This window comes from Elephas maximus, chromosome 1, assembly GCF_024166365.1.
Source record: "Elephas maximus indicus isolate mEleMax1 chromosome 1, mEleMax1 primary haplotype, whole genome shotgun sequence".
Classification (NCBI taxonomy): Eukaryota; Metazoa; Chordata; class Mammalia; order Proboscidea; family Elephantidae; genus Elephas; species Elephas maximus.
Genome location: NC_064819.1, coordinates 11,253,536 through 11,272,530, shown reverse-complemented (window position 1 = coordinate 11,272,530; position 18,995 = coordinate 11,253,536). Strand labels below are relative to the sequence as shown.

The window sequence follows — 18,995 nt, the reverse complement described above, 5'->3', positions numbered from 1 at the left end:
CCAGGATTTATACCTGGGGAGTATCCCTGTTTACATTTCTCTCCCAAAGTCATTTCTATATATCCCTTTCCTTGCTTTCCTATCAGGAAGTGTCTGCACTTCTAGTATCTTCTCTAAACTATGTCATGTTTACCTCCAGCACCTAGCATAAAACCTGGTGGATGAAAAGGTTCAATAAATATTGTTTGAATAAATTAGCTTAAAAAGATTGGACAAAAATGGCGACCCTAAAGAACCTTAGCAGGGTTTGGGTCCCAGGATTCCAGACTGGGCCAGAGCAAGTCGGCACTGGAGAAGCAGTAAATAATGGCCAGATTGGAAGGGCAAGTGCAAGGTCATTAAAAGGGGCAAAGCCTGGGTTCAGGAGCCAAGGAGATCAGGAATAGTTTGGGAGGCAGATAACGACAGAATGAGGCCAAAGGGCTCAGAGTATAGGTTAACAAGCGGGGTCTGGAAGAAATCTGGTATCAGTTCTTAGGAGAGAAAATTTAACTTCTGTAATCCATCAGTTGTCTTACTTCTAAATTAGAAATGATAATAATCATAAGAGCCTCTGGGAGTTGTGAGAATTACTTGTCATCCAAAAAATATTTATTGAGTGACTCTGTGTGCCAGGCCCTGTGCTAGGTGTTCAATAATGTATGTAAAGCCCTTAGCAAATAACATGGCACCCCGTAAATGTTCAATAAATGTCAGCCAGCTGAGTTCAAACAAGATCAAATGGAATCCAGGTTTCCATCCATAATAAAATGTCACCCCAGTCTGATGACTGTCATTTTGTAGCCTCGTGAAAGACTTTCAAAAGTCTAAATAAATTACAGTGACTTGGACTCTCCTTGTATCTGTACTCTTGCCTATTACTTCAAAGAACTCCAGCTGGTCACTCAAAGTCCGATGTTTCTTCACATAAACCACGTTGCCTTTTTCTTCAAATTGTAAGATTTGCTGAAGAATTCTATGAGCCTCTGTTTTAGTTTATCTACCCCTATTTTCTCTAGTCTGGACTGAAACTCACCACTTTTGATTACCCTGAGCCTCTCCTAGCCATAGCTTCTACTAACAATTGTTCATACACTGTGATCACTATTTCACCTACAAATTACTTCAAAATTCTTCTATAGATGATACTGACTTCTAATGATATGCCTTCCTGTAGCCAGTCAATGTCGTTGAGACCATCCAATTCATCCAATCTAGCTGAGCCCAAGGCAATTTAGGCAGAAATCTCAGTAAATCAAAAAATCTCACTGTTGAAAGGAATAGTCGGACCATTTAGCCCATCTCACTATCTTCTGACTTTGGAAATGCCGAAGTCAATTCTATGATGCTTCCTTTTCATCTCTGAGCATGCATTTTTGCATCTTGATCACTAAATTTTGCCCTTGATTCTTGGTCTTCCTCCTTTCGTAATTTCATAGAATTTTTAATTCTAATTTTGGACTCATTTGAAGATGCTTTTCAAATTAGTTTTGAATACGCCATTTCTAGTAAGTAAAGGCTTGTTTTCTAGAATAGTTTTTCAGAATACAGCTTTAAAATATGTGAAGCAAAAACTGACAGAATGAAAGGAGAAACAGACAAATCTACAATTACAGCTGGCGACGTCAACACTCCTCTCTCAACAGCTGATAAAACAACTTAGACAGAAAATCAGCAACAGTATAGAAGAATGAAAGGTTTGCACATGAAGAATGGGCTTACATCTTTAGAAATAATCTTTGGACTTTAAAAATACTTATCAACTTACTAGCTATTGTCTGAAGGTCATTTTGACTTCCAAAAACCTCACAAATTTCCTTTAGTCTTTCTCTTTGAAATATTAGCAATGTTCTAAGTGCCTTATATCTATTTATTTTTTATTCAATCATCCCACAAATATTCATTAATATCTACTATAGTCAAGACATTGCATTGGAACTACAGTTGATTTCATTCTCTTTGAAATGTTTAATAATTCAATTTCGTATGGAGGAGCTATTTAGTAATAATATAGAGTATGAATTTAAAAACTGTGAAAAATTATAGGGCTAAGTGGGTTAACAAACATCCTTTACTACTCTCAGAAATTCTTCTCTGAGGAGAATTACAGAATTGTAATTCTCACCAGTATCCCACTGTCACGTGTGAGAAAAAAAAATTCAGAGAAAGAACATGACTTGCCTAGGGTCACAAAGGAAATGTGAAGAGGCAGCACCAGAACCGAGGTCCCCTGGCTCAGCCCAAAGCACTGCCCCTTTGGTCTGGCTTTGGATCTGAGAGTTACTATTCCACAGCTTGCAATTAAGCTGACCATCTGGCCTTAGCAGGAGATTTTCCTACCCTTCGCTCCATGGACTCTTCCCGTTTATCCTCTTCCCAATCTCTCTCCTCACATTCACCAAGACAATCACACCAGAGCTCCTGACCAAAATCTCTTGCCTAAGGATCAAAAGCTAGCTTCCTTTTATGGTGTGCTTGGTTTATTACAAGTCTTTATTGTCCTCCATGATACTCTGAATCTATATATACCTGCCCTCTACGATAAACCTGTAATCTGCTGCCATCAACACGAATAGATCAATTACTCCTCTCCCTAAACCGTCTCTGTTATCTGAAGGGAATATATATATATTGCATTCAGGAAGGTTCTTCAAAGCCATTGCCTCATCCAGGATGTGGGCCTGCTGAAGGCATGTACCCTGAATCATTATGTGGATCCCCTTCTACCCACCACCCCAGGCTCTGTCCTCATGACTTGAGGTCTAATGTTCTACAAACCTTGGTAAATCAACAAGGAAACCTGGCTAACCTATCAGATTTCCTGGTTCAGTCTTTCCCATCCACAGAAGATGTACTTCTTCTCTGGGGGCCAGGACTTTATTTCTGTCCACAACAGGTATTTTAACTCCAGGAAGGTATACAAAGGTGTTGCCCTCAGTGCAACAAACCAGACAGTGCTACCCCTGCTATGTGAGTATCTTTCTCTGTTTTTTCCTTTCTTCTTTTCTTCCTTCCTTCTTTTTCTCTCTCTCTTTCTTCCCTTATATTTATAAATTCTTAGACTTGTATTATTGAAATATCCTTGCTATTAGGTACTGGCATTGCCACTGCAACATCTGGCCCAGAATACCACAATTTAGTTGACTGGTTGGTTGGTTGGTTGATCGGATGGACTTTTCTGAATATGACTCTAGGTTCAGCAATACAAGAATCACAGAGTCTCTCTCTTGGATGTGCCGATTCTCAAACACTAGTTGCACGTTAGAGTCACCTGGAGAGCTTTTATACTGATGCCTAGGCCCCACCTTCACAGATTGTGACTTAATTTGATCTTGGGTTCCAAAGACTCTCCAGAATTTGCGGATAAAGCTAAAAGGTTTCCTAGCCAATCACTGATCTGCTACTTAAATCCCTTCGCTTACGCTGGGAAATCTATAATGATACTTGGAACTAAGATTCTATGTAATATCATCTTTCAGACAGTCTTCCTGGGATATACAAACTCTGCACCGCTATTGTATAGGGAAGCAGCAAGCAATGGTTAGTAGACTAGAGCCTCCCCTCAAAGAGCCAGTAGTGCTCACCTGTGGCCTTTCCTGACGTCAAGGAAATACTCTTCTAAATCAGTGGCTCTCAACCAGGGGCAATTTGCCTCCCAAGTGACATTTGGCAATGTCTGGAGACATTTTTAGTTATAATTTGGGGGGTGCTAATGGCATGTAGTTGGTAGAGTTTAGGGATGATGCTAAACAACCTACAATACACAGGAAAGACCCCCTACAGCAAAAAATCATCTGGCACAAAATGTCAATAGTGTTTAGGATAAGAAACCCCTTCCTAGGTCCTTGCTCAGAGTCCCTGGGTGATGAGAATGGTTAAGCACTCAACTACTAGCCGAAAGGTTGGCAGTTCAAACCTACCCAGATGTACCCCAGAAGACAGGCCTGGCCAACTGCTTCTGTAAAGTCACAGCCTTGAAAACCCTATAAAGCAGTTCAACTCTGCACATATGGGATCGCCATGAGTTGGAATTGAGAGCAACTAACAACAATATATATATATTTTAACAACAATAAGGTACTTGCTTTCAGTTTCCCCCACCTTCCCCAGGAAACCTCATCCTCAATGGAATTAATCCTAAAGCTTTTCTTTCCTTCTGATGCATGATTTTAACCATGTTTTTCAAATCAACATTTTACATCCTTCCAAAGTAGCCCCAGAACATGATATCCTGCTTTAAGAAATAAAGGCTGTCACCTGTCTGTGTGTGTCAGCGAGGCAGAATAATCCCAGAGGCATCTGTTCCACCTGCTGCTTCCTTTCCCTTCTGGCTCCCTCTCTGAAATGCAGAACGAGTGAGCCCCATATCACCTGATGAGGCCCTGCCCAGCCTGCCTTGGCCAGGTGCTGCAGCCAGTGGAGCCATGCATGGGGTGCAGGTCACTCTGGGAGATGCATCCTGAGGCTGCTAGGCTTGTCAGCTGCCAACCAGCTAGGTCAGGCCTGCTGCCAAGTTGATTAATAAGTTCTGGGCTGATACTTCTTGTAGGATCCGAGCCTGATGATTTTCCTTAGACCATTTCATTATTAAATTAAAGGTTGTTGTGATTTAACTGAATTGACAGGCAGCCTGGGGACATACACGGAGTTTGGTGAAGCAGCTGCGCCCAGTACTGCATTTACGAAACCCAGTCTCTGCTGGGGGCTTTTTCTTTCTCTTAAGGAAATAATTCAAAACTCCACGGGCTGGAAGTAGGAGTAGAACCTTCTCCTCCAGTGTCAGGAGCACATACAGAGACGCTGGCACACCAGGAAACAGAGCTGATCCTAAACAGCATGAAAAGTGGCCTCAGTCAAAACTCACTGATCTGCTGGGCACATGTTAAAGGAAACAAACAGCTTCTGAAGGAGGAAGCAATGAATAGAAGGCCGACTTTTTTTTTTTTCTTTTTAATAATTTAAAGCGCTAAGGAACAAAGATGGCTTATATACATACAGGTTTAAACACATACACACGTGCCCCACATACACATACACAACCCAGCGAAGCCCTTTAAAGAAATGATGGATAATTATTACTTTCAAAATAACAAAATCACAAGTAGTCAGAGCCTTGCAAGGGAGCAACTGTCCTTCTTCCTCTGTGTAACTGATGCGCTTTATTGAGAAGGTCTATGGTTTCCCCTCATGAAATAATTTCCCTGTATGTGTGTACTCTTTTTTCCCAGCTTAGATGGAAACCATTTGAGATTCCAAAAGCATCTGAGAAGAGAGTGGACTTTGTGAGCGTAAGTCAATACTACCCCCACCTTCCCACTGCCCTCCTCTCCTCTGTGGTGAGGGCTCCAACCATCTGCAGGTGGAGTGCCCAGCAGAACCGGCATCGGGGGGAGGGAGAGAGACAAAACCACCTGCCTACACCTGGATGGCTGAATGAGGGATGTCTTACTTACAGCCACCGTATGGCCCCCAACACCAAAGGACACTCAGGAGCTAACTATTAACAACATCTCAGCAAAGCCAACGGAAATTAAACGTCCACCTACCTCAAGTTCCTTTGCTTTTGGCTAGAACAGGGGCTCTTAACCTTTCTCATCCTATGGACCCTCTGCTATCTGGTGAAGCCTGTGTTTTTAAATGCATAAATTACATAAAATTCCAAAGAAGCCAACTATATTGAAATATGATTACCAAAATATTGAAAAACAAGTTTGGTTTGGTTTATAGTATATCTATGCTTCCTTATTAATGCAGTAAATAACAAGATCTATGAAAAAACCTAAGAAACTCTGGTGGTGCAGTGGTTAAGCACTCAGTGACTAACAAAAAGGTTGGTGGTTCGAACCCACTAATTGCTCCACGGGAGAAAGATGTGGCAGTCGACTTCTGTAACGAGGACAGCCCAGGAAACCCTATGGAGCACTTCTATTCTCTCCCACAGGGTCACTATGAGTCGGAATCAACTCAACAGCAACAGGCCCCCCCACCCCGCTTTGGTTTATAAACAGACCTAATAGCTATGGTTATTAAAAAGAGGGATGAGCATAAATGATATTCAGAGATATCTGCAACATTATCTGTGATGCAAAAATATCTATGATTGCTATCAGTTACAAGGTTACAAAAACCCACTGCTATCGAGTCGATTTCGACTCAGAGCAACCCTGTAGGACAGAGTAGAACTGCCCCCATACAGTTTCCAAGAAGTAGCTGGTGGATTCGAACTGCCAACCTTTTGGTTAGCCGCCAAGTTCTTAACCACTGCACTACCAGGGCTCCCTACAAGGTTATAGGCGCTGCTAACGCTACTGTCATTTGTTGACTGCATTCATATTGACTGAAGGAAATGAAAAATTTCAATCAGGTAGTAGTGAAAAATATATATGCAACTTTTTTTCCCATTCAAGTTCATGTAACCCCTGAAATGGACCTTTGGGCTAGAAAAGCGTCAACTCAGGGTGGCCACTCTAGTTAGCACAAGCTAATTAGAAGCTCTTCTTGGTAGTTATAGGTGTTGCGTTAGAATACCTGTTGCCAGAGCAAGGAGTATGTGGGGGAGGGCAGAAGTGAGCTACAAGGGCGTGGGACTCAAAGAGGCCAGTGGAAGATTCTGCAGACCAACCTCAGCCCACGGCTTACTTAGAGACAGTCCAGGTGCCCAATCATGGGCCCAACTGTTCAGGTCAGCTTTAAGTTCTTATCAGCATTTAGTGCTATGCAGACTCACTTAAATAAAAGTCCCCCCTCCTTGTGTGAATTATGGGCATCTAGGGTCACTATGAGTCAGAATCGACTCGACGGCAATGGGTTTGGGTTTTTTGGTTTAGAGGAGCAGAGGCCCCTCCTTTTGGGCTCTCCATCTGCAGGTTTGGGGATGATGGCTATTTTGAGAAGGCCTGTGTGTTAAAATTTCTTAGGTGTGGATAATCTGATCATACATCTGAATGCTTTTCTCTGCCCTGGAGAGATTAGAACTAACCTTATTCATAAGCAGAGGGTATTTACATGGTGGGGTGTATTTGAGGGGCATTAACTGACCCCTGAAGCTAGAAAACTCCTCCCCAAACCTCCTAAAACCAAACCAAACTCATTGCCATCAAGTCGATTCTAACTCATAGTGACCCTGTAGGACAGGGTAGAACTGTTCCATAGGGTTTCCAAGGAGTGGCTGGCAGATTTGAACTGCCAACTTTTTTGGTTAGCAGTCGAGCTCTTAACCACTGTGGCATCAGGGTGGTTGATATCACTTCCATCAGAATCTCTCCTTCGGGTTGATCTTAAGCATCAAACTGATAAAATGCCAAGTATGAATTAATGCACTGCAAGGTGATCTGGTGTAGCCATTGAGACAATTCAGGCTCGGGGCCATGGCTGGCAACGAGCGTGAGCTACCACCTGCCAAACAGAAGTCAGTAAGTTCCAGGTTCCCCAGAGGCAGCCTGGATCCCAAATGTCCCACTGGTCCCAGAGGGAAGACCCTGGTAGAACCCTGACTCTCAGGGCCCAGAGGGAAGGCTGGCCTCTGTAGCACTACTCACATTCACCCCTCCCTCTCGTACATGGTCTCCCCCAGGGCCTGCACACCTTGTGTGGAGCTGGAGACATGAGATCTAACAATGGACTTGCCATCCACATTTTCCTCTGCAACACCTCCATGGGGAACAGGTAAGTGTCCCAGTACTGGGGCAAGGCAGTCCCATTCCCCAAGGGCTGTTGACCAGAGGGTGAAGGCCAGGTGTTGCCCTTATAAAGTCACACACACACATAAAAAAAAAACTGTTTTTATTTTTGCCCCCACCACCCACAGAGTAATATTGATACATATTTACAATGATGATAAATGAGCATTTTTATCTTAACCAATTCTTGTGACATAAACAAGAATGTCACATAACAATTCAAACAGTAATGAGGTGACAGGGCCCTAGACCATGGGAATAGTCCAAGAGGCATTTTGACTTTAACCAAATTTGGAGCAGAATATTCTTAGTTTTAAGGTTCTCCTGGGCTATTCTTGAGCCCAAAGTCACACTGCATGAGCAGCCACTGGGACCACCTGTTGGTGGCAGGTCAAGCTGACAGACTGGCTTCAGCTAATAGCTTTGTATAAACTTAAAATTCCTACATAGAGGAGCTTCTACTGGCTTTTATTTTTTTAATCAAAAAGCCATATAAATGGCACTTCTGCCTTTTCTTTGGGCAGCAGAATATCATATTAGCTTTGCATACTACCTCTGGAACCAGACTGTTCCCGTCCAAAGCTCAACTCCATTCTTTCTGGCTGAGAGACCTTGGGAAAAGCATTTAATGTCCCTGAGCTGAACACACTGTGAAGTGTACACAGCACAGAGCCTGGTCCAGAGCAAGTGCTCAACAAGCGTTACCTGTTATTACCTTCACTAAGAGGGTCCATGTTTTCCAAAGTTTTTGCAGTGTTTTGTTATTGTTGTTATTCTTTCTTTTAAATACTGTCCCTATTCCACATTGACATTCTTTTTCTCAATTTCTTATTTTGTATTTATTTGTTTGCCTGTTTTAATAAGAATGTTGGTGGGAGGCTCCTTTATCTCACTCTCTTCAGCCTCTCTTTGTGATGGTGAATTGCTTTTAAGGACATTACTCACCTCTTCCCTCATTGATTTATTTTTATTTTTATTGTACTTTATATGAAGGTTTAAAGAACAAAGTAGCTTCTCATTGAACAGTTAGTACACATATTGGTTAACAACCCCACAACACGTCAACACTCTCCCTTCTTGACCTTGGGTTCCCTATTACCAGCTTTCCTGTTCCCTCCTGCCTTCCAGTCCTTGCCCCTGGGTTGGTGTGCCCCTTTAGTCTCATTTTGTTTTATGGGCCTGTCTAATCTTTGGCTGAAGGGTGAGCCTCAGGAGTGTCTTCATTACTAAACTAAAAAGGTGTCCGGGGGCCATAGTTCCATGGTTTCTCCAGCCTCTGTGAGGCCAGTAAGTCTGGTCTTTTTTTGTGAGTTAGAATTTTGTTCTACATTTTTCTCCAGCTCTGTCTGGGACCCTCTATTGTGATCTCTGTCAGAGCAGTCAGTGGTGGTAGCCGAGCACATCTAGTTGTACTGGACTCAGTCTGGTAGAGGCCAAGGTAGTTGTGGTCCATTAGTCCTTTGGACTAATCTTTCCCTTGTATCTTTAGTTTCTTCATTCTAACTTGCTCCTGAAGCGGTGAGACCAGTAGAGTTTCTTAGATGGCCGCTCCACAGGTTTTTAAGACCCCAGATGCTACTCACCAAAGTAGAATGTAGAACATTTTCTTTATAAACTATGCTATGCCAATTGAGCTAGATGTTCCCAAGACCATGGTCTCCAAAGTGGGCAGGGCTTTTTTTGGTTGGCAGTTTTTTTCTATAACTTTTTCAATCTCTTGTTATCTTTTCTCTTGTTATAGGTCTGTTCAGATTTTAAACATCATTTTGTGTTAGTTTGGGTTGTTGTTAGGTGCCATCGAGTTGCTTCCAACTCATAGCGACCCTATGCACAAAAGAACAAAACACTGCCCGGTCCTGTGCCATCCTTACTAGTTGTTATGCTTGAGACCATTGTGGCAGCCACTGTGTCAATCCACCTCACTGAGGGTCTTCCTCTTTTTTGCTGACCCTGCACTTTACCAAGCATCACGTCCTTCTCCAAGGACTGATCCCTCCTGAGAACATGTCCAAAGTATTTTAAGACGTGGCCTCACCATCCTTGCTTCTAAAGAGCATTTTGGTTGTACTTCTTCCAAGACAGATTCATTCATTCTTTTGGCAGTCCATAGTGTATTCAATATTCTTTGCCAACACCACAATTTGAAGCCATCAATTCTTCTTCAGGCTTTCTTATTGATTGTCCAGCTTTCACATGCATATGACGTGACTGAAAATACTATGGCTTGGATCAGGCACAACTTAGTCTTCAAAGTGACATCTTTGCTTTCCAACACTTTAAAGAGGTCCTTTGCAGCAGATGTGCCCAACGCAACGCATCTTTTGATTTCTTGACTGCAGCTTCCATGGGCATCGGTTGTGGATCCAAACAAAACGAAACCCTTGACAACTTCAATCCTTTCTGTGCTTATCATGATGTTGCTTACTGGTCCAGTTGTGAGGATTTTTGTTTTCTTTAGGCTCCAGGAATTGATGGAATATCAGTTGAGATGTTTCAACAAACAGATGCAGTGCTGGAGGTACTCACTTGTCTATGCCAAGAAATATGAAAGATAGCTTCCTGGCCAACTGACTGGAAGAGATCCATATTTATGCCTATTCCCAAGACAGGTGACCCAACCAAATGTGGAAATTATAGAACAATATCATTATATACCACACATATGCAAAATTTTGCTGAGAATCATTCAAAAGCGGCTACGGCAGTGTATAGACAGGGAACTGCTAGAAATTCGGGCCTGATTCAGAAGAGGATGTAGCATCAGGGATATCATTGCTGTTGTCAGATGGATTCTGGCTGAAAGCAGAGAATACCAGAAGGATGTTTACCTCTGTTTTATTGACTATGCAAAGGCATTCAACTGTGTGGATCATAACAAATTACGGATAACATTGCGAAGAATGGGAATTTCTGAACACTTAATTGTGCTCATAAGGAACCTGTATGTAGATCAAGAGGCAGTTGTTCAGACAGAACAAGGGGATACTTAGTGGTTTAAAGTCAGGAAAGGTGTACATAAGGGTTGTATCCTTTTACCATACCTATTCAATCTGTATGCTGAGCAAATAATACGAGAAGCTGGACTATATGAAGAAGAACGGGGCATCAGGATCGGAGGAAGACTCATAAACAACCTGCTTTATGCAGATGACACAACCTTGCTTGCTGAAAGTGAAGAGGACTTGAAGCACTTACCAATGAAGATCAAAAACCGCAGCCTTCAGTAAGGATTACACCTCAACATAAAAAAAACAAAAAAATTAGTTTAGGTAGGTGGTGTGTTTCTAGAAATATGTCCATTTCCTCTAGGTTTTCAAATTCGTTGGGGTATAGTTTTTCATAATACTCTGTTATGATCCTTTTTATTTCAGTTGGGTCTGTTGTAATGTCCCCCATTTCATTCCTTATTTGGATTATTTGCATCCTCTTCTGTTTTTCTTTTGTCACTTTGGCGAGTGGTTTGTCAATTTTGGTGATCCTTTCAAAGAACCAACTTTTGGTTTTGTTGACTTTATTGTTTTTCTATTCTCTACTTCATTTATTTCTGCTCTGATCTTTATTATTTCCTTTCTTCTGGTGGCCGTGGACTTCTTTTGCTATTCTCTATGTGTTCGAGTCATGTAGCTAATGTTTTGATTTTGTCTCTTTCTTCTTTGTTGATGTGTGTACCGATTGCTATAAATTGACCTCTGAGCACTGCCCTTCCTGTGTCCCAATGGTTTGGGTAAGATGTGTTTTCATTCTCATTTGATTCTAGGAATTTTTTAATTCCATCTCTGATTTCTTCTATTATCCGGTGGTTTTTCAGCAGGGTGTTATTCAGTTTCCATGTAACCAATTTTTTTTTTTTCCCTTGCTCTTCCTATTGTTAATTTCTACTCTGATGGTGTTGTGGTCAGAAAAGATACTTTGTATTATCTCAATGTTTTGGATTTTGTTTTGGGTTGCTCTGTGGCCTAAGATGTGGTCTATTCTGGAGAACATTCCATGTTCATTGGTAAAGAATGTGTATTTTCCAGCTGTTGGGTGGAGTGTTCTATATATGTCTATGAGATCAAGTTGGCTGATTGTGCTTTTTAGCTCTTCTGTATCTTTGTTGACTTTCTTCCTAGATGTTCTGTCCTTTACTGAGAGTGGTGTGTTGAAGTCTTCTACTATTATTGTGGAACTGTCGATTTCTCTTTTCAGTGCTGTTAGAGTTTGTTTTATGTATTTTGGAGCCCTGTCATTGGGTATGTAGATATTTATTATGGTTATGTCTTCATGATGGATCATCCCTTTAATCATTACACAGTGCCCTTCTTTGTCTTTTATGGTGGATTTTGTTTTAAAGTCTATTTTATCTGAGATTAGTATTGCCACTCCTGCTTGTTTTTGGTAGCTATTTGATTATTTTTTAACATCCTTTGATTTTTAATAAATTTACATCTTTGTTTCTAATGTGTGTCTCTTTTAGACAGCATATTGATGGATACTGTTTTTTAATCCATTCTGTCATTCTCCATCTCTTTATGGGTTCATTTAGGCCATTTACATTCAGGGTAATTATTGATAGGCATGAGTTTATTACTGTCATTTTGGAGTGCCTTTTGTGTGTGTGTGTGTGTGTGGTGCAGATGTTTTCTCTGTTCCTCTTACTCTCCTGTGCTGAATTCCTTTTGTTTGTGGGTCCCCCCCCCCCGCCATTTCTTTTGTTTTTGTAGATTTTGTTTTTATTCAGACTTTATGTTTTTCTTCTTTATTTTGATGAGTAGGTTTGTTAACTTCGTGGTTACCTTGAAATTTACCCTTATCCTCCTAGGTTTGAATCAGCCTATTATTACTTGGTATTGCCTTGCCTTCTTCTCCATTAGAAAGTTCTATACCTACACCATTTATTCCCTCTTTTATTGTTGTGATGTTGTTGTCATTTACAGATTAACCTCTCTGGTTCCCTGCCATAAATCTTTTGGTTTTGAATAGTCCTTGAGAATTCACTTCCGAGGTTGGTATCTGGCTGGTGCAATCTTGCATCCTAGATTCAGGCTATGGTCTGATGCTGCTTGTTCTCAAACCAAAAAAAAAGGACTCCCTTTAATACTTGTAAGTTTGGTTTGGTTTTTGCATATTCCCTTAATTTCTTTTTATCTGGAAATGTCCTAATTTCACTATCATATTTGAACAAGAGTTTTCCAGGATGTATTATTCTTGGTTAGCAATTTTCTTCTTTTTAGGTTTTTTATATGTCATCCCAATGCCTTTTTGCCTGCATGGTTTATGCGGAGTAATCAGTGCTTAGTCTTATTGTTTCCCCTCCTTATGTGACTGTTTGTTTTTCTTGAGGTGCTTTCAGGATTCTTTGTCTTTGGCTTTAGCAAGTGTGATTATGATATGTCTTGGTGATTTTCTTTTGCAATCTATCCTACATGGGGTTCATTGAGCTTCTTGGATGGTCAGTTTCTCATCTTTCCTGATATTAGGGAAGTTTTCTGTCAGGAATTCTTCAGTGATCATCTCTGTTTTTTCTGTTTTCTTCCCCCATTCTAGAACTCTGATCACTTGCAATTTTTTGCTTTTGGTTATATCCCACGTAATTCTCAAGCTTTCTTCTTCTTTTTTTTTTTTTTTTGTTTGTTTGTTTTTCTGATTTTTTTCTCAAAGTTGTATCCAAGGATTTGTCTTCATTTTCGCTGATCTTGTTCCGTTGTTTTAAAGCTACTCCTCAGACCTTCTATGACACTGTCCATTTCTGAAATTTTGTTGTATCTCTTTTGGATTTCTAATTGCTATTTTTGCGTGATTTCTAGTTGTGAATTTATTTTGGCATTTTGTTCCTGTATTATTTTCCTGAATTCTTCCATTTTTTTTGTCTGTATTTTTCATGAATTTGTCTGCCTTTTCCATGAATTTGTCTACTTTTTCCTCATTTTTGTATGTTTTTTGCTTCAACTCTTGGCTAGCTCTGAATATTAGCAATTTGAATTCCCTATCAAATAGTTCTAGTGCCTTTTCTTCTACTGGAAAGTCATCTGGTGTTTAATTTTGGACACTTATTGGAACCATCCTGTCCTTTTTTTTTTTTTTAAATATGTTTTGATATTGTCTGCCTTCTTTAGGTCACTCCATAGTTATTTTCTTCATTTATTGTTTGTAGATTTGTTTGTTTATCCTGCTTTTTCTTATTTGGTTATGTCTCAGCAGGCAGGCTGTACATTCTTTGTTGTTTGCTCATCTATGGAAACAATACTTTTCACCTTCTTGTCCAATGGGCAAGGCCAGTTGCTCAGCTATGGTGCAGCAGGGCAGGTCCAGCTGAAGGGGAGGATCTGGGATGTGTTGTTTGTGGCACATACTAGGGCCAACAGGGCAGGTCGGGAGTCAGTTCAAGGCAGGTTATGGTAGCCCATGACTGCTCTGCTCGGAGGTGTGATGTTCAGCACATGGTGCAAGAAGGCAGGAAGGAAGGGGGAGGTTGTGATGTGTGGAGCTAAGATGGGTATGGGAAAAGAGAGAGAGGAGAGAGAAAGAGGAGCCAAAAACAAACAAACAAAAAAAGTGCTGAAGGAGCTTGCTGTTAGACTAGAGAGACGAGAAACTGAGAAGTGGAGAAAAACAAAGGAAAAAAAGAGAAAGAGAAACAAACAAACAAAAAAAATTTTTTAAATGCCCCCCAGGGATCCCAGTGACGACTGGGGAAGTGGCTCCCAGGCCTCAAGGTACATCTTGTCTGGAAGGGGCAGAGATGGCACAGAGCGCCACATACTGAAGAGAAAGGAAGGAAAGGAGAGCAGAGACAGATGAGAAACTAAGAAATGAAGAAAAACATAAAGCAAAAAGGAAAAAGAGAAAAAAAAATGTCACTGGGCATTCCCACTGACACAGCTGCGCAGGCCAGGGAAATGGCTCCCAAGTCACACAGTACAGCCTATCTAGAAGGGGAAGAGATGGCACACAGCACCAAGTATTCAGGAGACAGGAAAAGAAGGTAAGTAGAGAGAGATGAAAAACTGAGATATGAAGAAAGACAAAATGGAAAAAAGAAAAAAATATATCATCAAAAGGAAAAAAAGAGAAAGAAAAACCCCCAGGGATCCCACCAGTGTGGCTGTGTAGACCGGGGAAGTGGCTCCCAAACTACAAAGTACAACCTGGCTAGAAGAGACAGAGATGGCACACAGCACCAGGTATTCAGGAGACAGGAAAAGAAGGTTAAGTATAGAAAGAAGAAACCCTGGTGGCATAGTGGTTAAGTGCTACGGCTGCTAACCAGAGGGTCAGCAGTTCGAATCTGCCAGGCGTTCCTTAGAAACTCTACGGGGCAGTTCTACTCTGTCCAATAGGGTCGCTATGAGTTGGAATCTACTCGAAGGCACTGGGTTTTGGGTATAGAGAGATAAGAAACCGAGAAATGAAGAAAGACAAGAAGGGCAAAAGAAAAAAAATGCTTCAGGGATCCCAATGATGTGGCTACATGACCAGGGAAATGGCTCCCAAGCCACCACAGTACACCCCAGCTAGAAGGGGCTCCCAAGCCGTGAAAAGAAAAAGAAAACAAACAAAACAAAAAAAGGCCCCAGGATCCCACCAGTGTGGCAGTGCGGACTGGGGAAGCAGTTCCCCAGTCAAGTGGTTCTTCACAGTCTGACAAGAAGAAACAAAGATGGCACACAGAGCCAGGTGTTCAAGAGAAACGAGGGGTGAGGAGGCTAGAGGCAGGGGAAAAAAAAGAAGCGGAAAAAAGCAACAAAGAAATGTCACTGAGGGAGCCAGCAGGTGTGGCGGGGGGAATCCAAGTCGCACAGAGCCAGCACCTCCCAGCCAAGATACTACAGCCAGCTGGGAAGCGGCAAAGATCGAGCAGGGGGAAGGAGCGTGGGGGGTCGGAAACTGTATATTGCTGGATAATGGGTGCTCTGTCTCCTGCTGGGAGCTCCTTGAAGCTGCTTTCCAGTACTTCCTGTCCACTGATCTCCAACAGGAGTACAAGGTAGCGAATCTGTGCTGCATTAGCTGACGGGGGACCTCCACTCATATCTCTACTCTCTGTTCTTTGTCAGTTTTTTATTCCATTCAGTGCTTGGTGGAGTTCTTTATCTCTTCATTTGATGCTTAGGGTTCCAAGATTGACATTTGTCTCTGTTGTACCTAGCTTTTCGGGTCTTTGTTGTGGAGGGGTGGTGTGGTGCCATGTTAGCTCCACCTCTCACTGATTTTTTTAAGGCAAAGATTTTAAAAACTGAGATTCAAAGAACCAGGAGAGACTCTGAGAAGCCTCCCGAACTCTGGCAATTACAGATTTGATAAATAGTCCCCCCTGGGCCTTCATCCAAACTTTTGTAAAACCGTTGAATGAATCAGGGCCAAGATCACAGCCCTATGACAAGGCACTGAAAATCTCCCTTTGTGCCCAATCTCTTTTCAGCCACAAGTCCCTCTCTTCACTTGAGACACGCTGACCTTCATCACTTCTTTCAAACTGCCATGTGGCCTCCTGCCTCAGAACATTTGCACATGCTGTTCCTTCTGCCTGGAATGTTCCCCCTCCCCCAACCGTAGTTAATTCTTTCATGTCTCAGGTCATATGTCACTTCTTCAGGGAAGCCTTTGCTGACTCTGAATTACTCCAGGTCCCTTATTCTTTCAGTCATCTGAACTTGTCTTTCACAGTACCATAAGACTTTGCAATGATAATAGTTTTGTAATTATTTGATTGCTGTCTGACTCCTCACTTACTCTCAGCTCCATGAGGGCAGAGTCTGCTTTGCTCTCCATTTTATACCCAGCACTGTAAGCACTAAACAATAATTTGTGGAATGAATTAATTTGTTTAGGTAGTGCTAAAACTGAAAATCTCAGGAATTAATCTTTACTTTTATTTTCAGGTGTTTTTACAATTCAGATGGGGACTTCTTAATTGGTAAGTTCTGGAGATTTCAGACCCCCTCACAGTTAATTGAGCTCTAGTCACAAGCTGCTTTTTTATTTCATACATATTCTTTTCCTTCAGCCTCCAGTGTGTCTCATTTCATTTAGTGCAACCTATAAACTAAGGTATAGAGAGGCCACTGGTGGTCCAGAAAAGATTTCTAGTGTACCTCAAAATCCCAACTCTATTCCCTGGTCTCTCTGTCTTTCCCCATTTCTGCTGGGCATTTCTGATGTGGGAGATAAGGGCAGCTGAAAAGAAATGAAGAGTAATACTAACGTGTGATTAACTTAGTAAGAGAATTCTGTTTGTCTTCAAAATTGCACAGGAAAAGGCCATTCTGTCATTGATATCTGCAATTTAAGTACAATTTTTTTTTTTTTTTTTTTAAAGTTCAGTACCTATTAGAGATTGCTCTGGTCTGCCCATCCTATTTGATATTTTGGAGTCAACATTTTGGTGTAGACTTTAGACATGTGAATGCCAGCCTCCCCCTGGAACCATTAGAAATGGGTGATTTTCCACCCTATTTCTGTTTTCCTTTTTGGTCAATCCACAGAATTGTGTCTATACAAGCTCCTTACCTGGCAACCAAAAAAATGGAGCCAATTTTTTTCACTCACATTATTGTAGACAACCAAAAACCAAACCTGTTACCGTCAAGTTGATTGCAACTCATAGAGACCCTACAGGACAGAGTAGAACTGCCCTGTAGGGTTCCCAAGGAGTGACTGGTAGATTCAAACTGCTGACCTTTTGGCTAGCTGCCTAGCTCTTAACCACTGTGCCACCAGGGTTCCGACTGTAGATAGTTAACCTAAATTGTCAGAATATACAATATAAATTTCCCCATGAGACTAAATAAACTCTTTATATTTGGAATGAAAAAGCACACACAGCCCATAAGCCTTTTACTCTTCATAAAATGGTCCTCACACTAAAAGCGTTGCTAACCGCTGCCCTCTCTGTTGTGTCAGTTCCCCAGAAAGGGAAGCTTCTCATTTACACCGAGTTTGGCAAGATGCTTGTGCAGCCCAATGAGATCTGCGTCATCCAGGTTGGTGATGTGTCCCCTTCTCCCTGCCTCGTCCTAATTTGGCTCAAGTAAAACTGAAGCAATCAGATGTTGCAGCAACTGCTATTTCCAACCCTAAAATTTCTCGGTCATGCCTGGACAGTGGGGAGGGAGTTGGAGTTATGCAGAAGGCTCCATGTGGAGAAGAGTGAGCAGGCTTGGGTGCTGGCTTCGTTTTAAAATAGCAAACACTCACAAAGCACAGAGCATTGTCAATTCTCTTCCTCCAATATTCATACAGTCTCTGGATTAGGCTGTGTTTCCATGGAAAGCGGTTGGGGGAGGCAGTGAAGGAGAATTTCTTCCCTCGATCAAATGAGAGATTAGACTAGAGTTGACCTGGGTCATAGAGGTGATTAGGAGTTGAGTTTTTCTTCCTAACCCATCTTTGAATTGGTCACCTGTGGAGGCAAGCATAGCTTTACTTTTGCAGATGGGGCTGGTTGTGGCTCTGGGGCAGCTTCTTTATAACTACAGGTATGATTTTGGGAGGGCACACTAGTGTTTGCTCCCCTTTCCAGAGAGGAATGCGGTTCAACATAGATGTCTTCGAGGAGACCAGGGGTTACATCCTGGAGATCTACGGCATCCACTTCGAGTTGCCTGACCTGGGACCCATTGGTAAATCTTTACTACAAGACTCTAACCCTCGCTTGAAATACAGGACACAGATAATTGCATGAAAGTTAAGCATCCTTCTCCACTCACTATCTAACTCAAATTTCTACTTCCCTCTCTAAGCAGCTTCTTCTCTAGATCAAATGTAGTTTAGAATTTCAGAAACCTAGTAGAACTCCCTGAGCAATCTCAGACTGTCTTTTCAGACCTCTAATTTTAGGGGCTCCATGCAATGTAACTGATCTACTGATGAAATAAAACCTTCATGAATTAACCCATCTGTATATCAACCCATCAGCTAGTCTTGGCCCCCACGTTGTGCTGAGGCTACTGACAGACACCTCATTAAGAGTAACACAAGCCTCGTCTCATAAAATATGATACTTAACAGACAACAAGCCACATCAACCCATTATAAATTTCTCTCTAGAAGAGTATACAGACTATCAGAGAGCAAGACAGTATGTAGTGGATTTCTGGTTTTGCAGTATATACTGCAAGGGATGTAGGAGTTTGGGTTAAAGTGAGCCAGTGTCAGCAGGAACAGCATCTCGGACAAAATGACATGTGTCTAATTCTTGATCAAACACTGAGGAGAAGTAAAGAGGAAAGGGAACAGCTTAAGCAAAAGCGTGCAAGTGAGAATGCACTTTGTGAATAGGAGGGAAATCATTTTCCTAAGCTAATGGGTTGTGTAGATGATAAAATAGCGAAAGCTTGAAAGATGTCAGGAGCTATA

The 18,995-nt window shown here is 41.7% G+C and overlaps 1 protein-coding gene across 1 annotated transcript in view; it reads left to right on the top strand.

The window, feature by feature from the left end:
* HGD (homogentisate 1,2-dioxygenase) overlaps window positions 1-18,995 on the top strand; it is a 57,958-nt gene that overhangs the window by 18,729 nt on the left and 20,234 nt on the right. Inside the window, exons 4-8 of the mRNA XM_049877496.1 lie at window positions 5,208-5,267; window positions 7,553-7,644; window positions 16,520-16,554; window positions 17,541-17,620; window positions 18,160-18,259. Of these exons, the coding sequence (XP_049733453.1) occupies window positions 5,208-5,267; window positions 7,553-7,644; window positions 16,520-16,554; window positions 17,541-17,620; window positions 18,160-18,259 (367 nt within the window). The remainder of the gene's footprint in view (window positions 1-5,207; window positions 5,268-7,552; window positions 7,645-16,519; window positions 16,555-17,540; window positions 17,621-18,159; window positions 18,260-18,995) is intronic.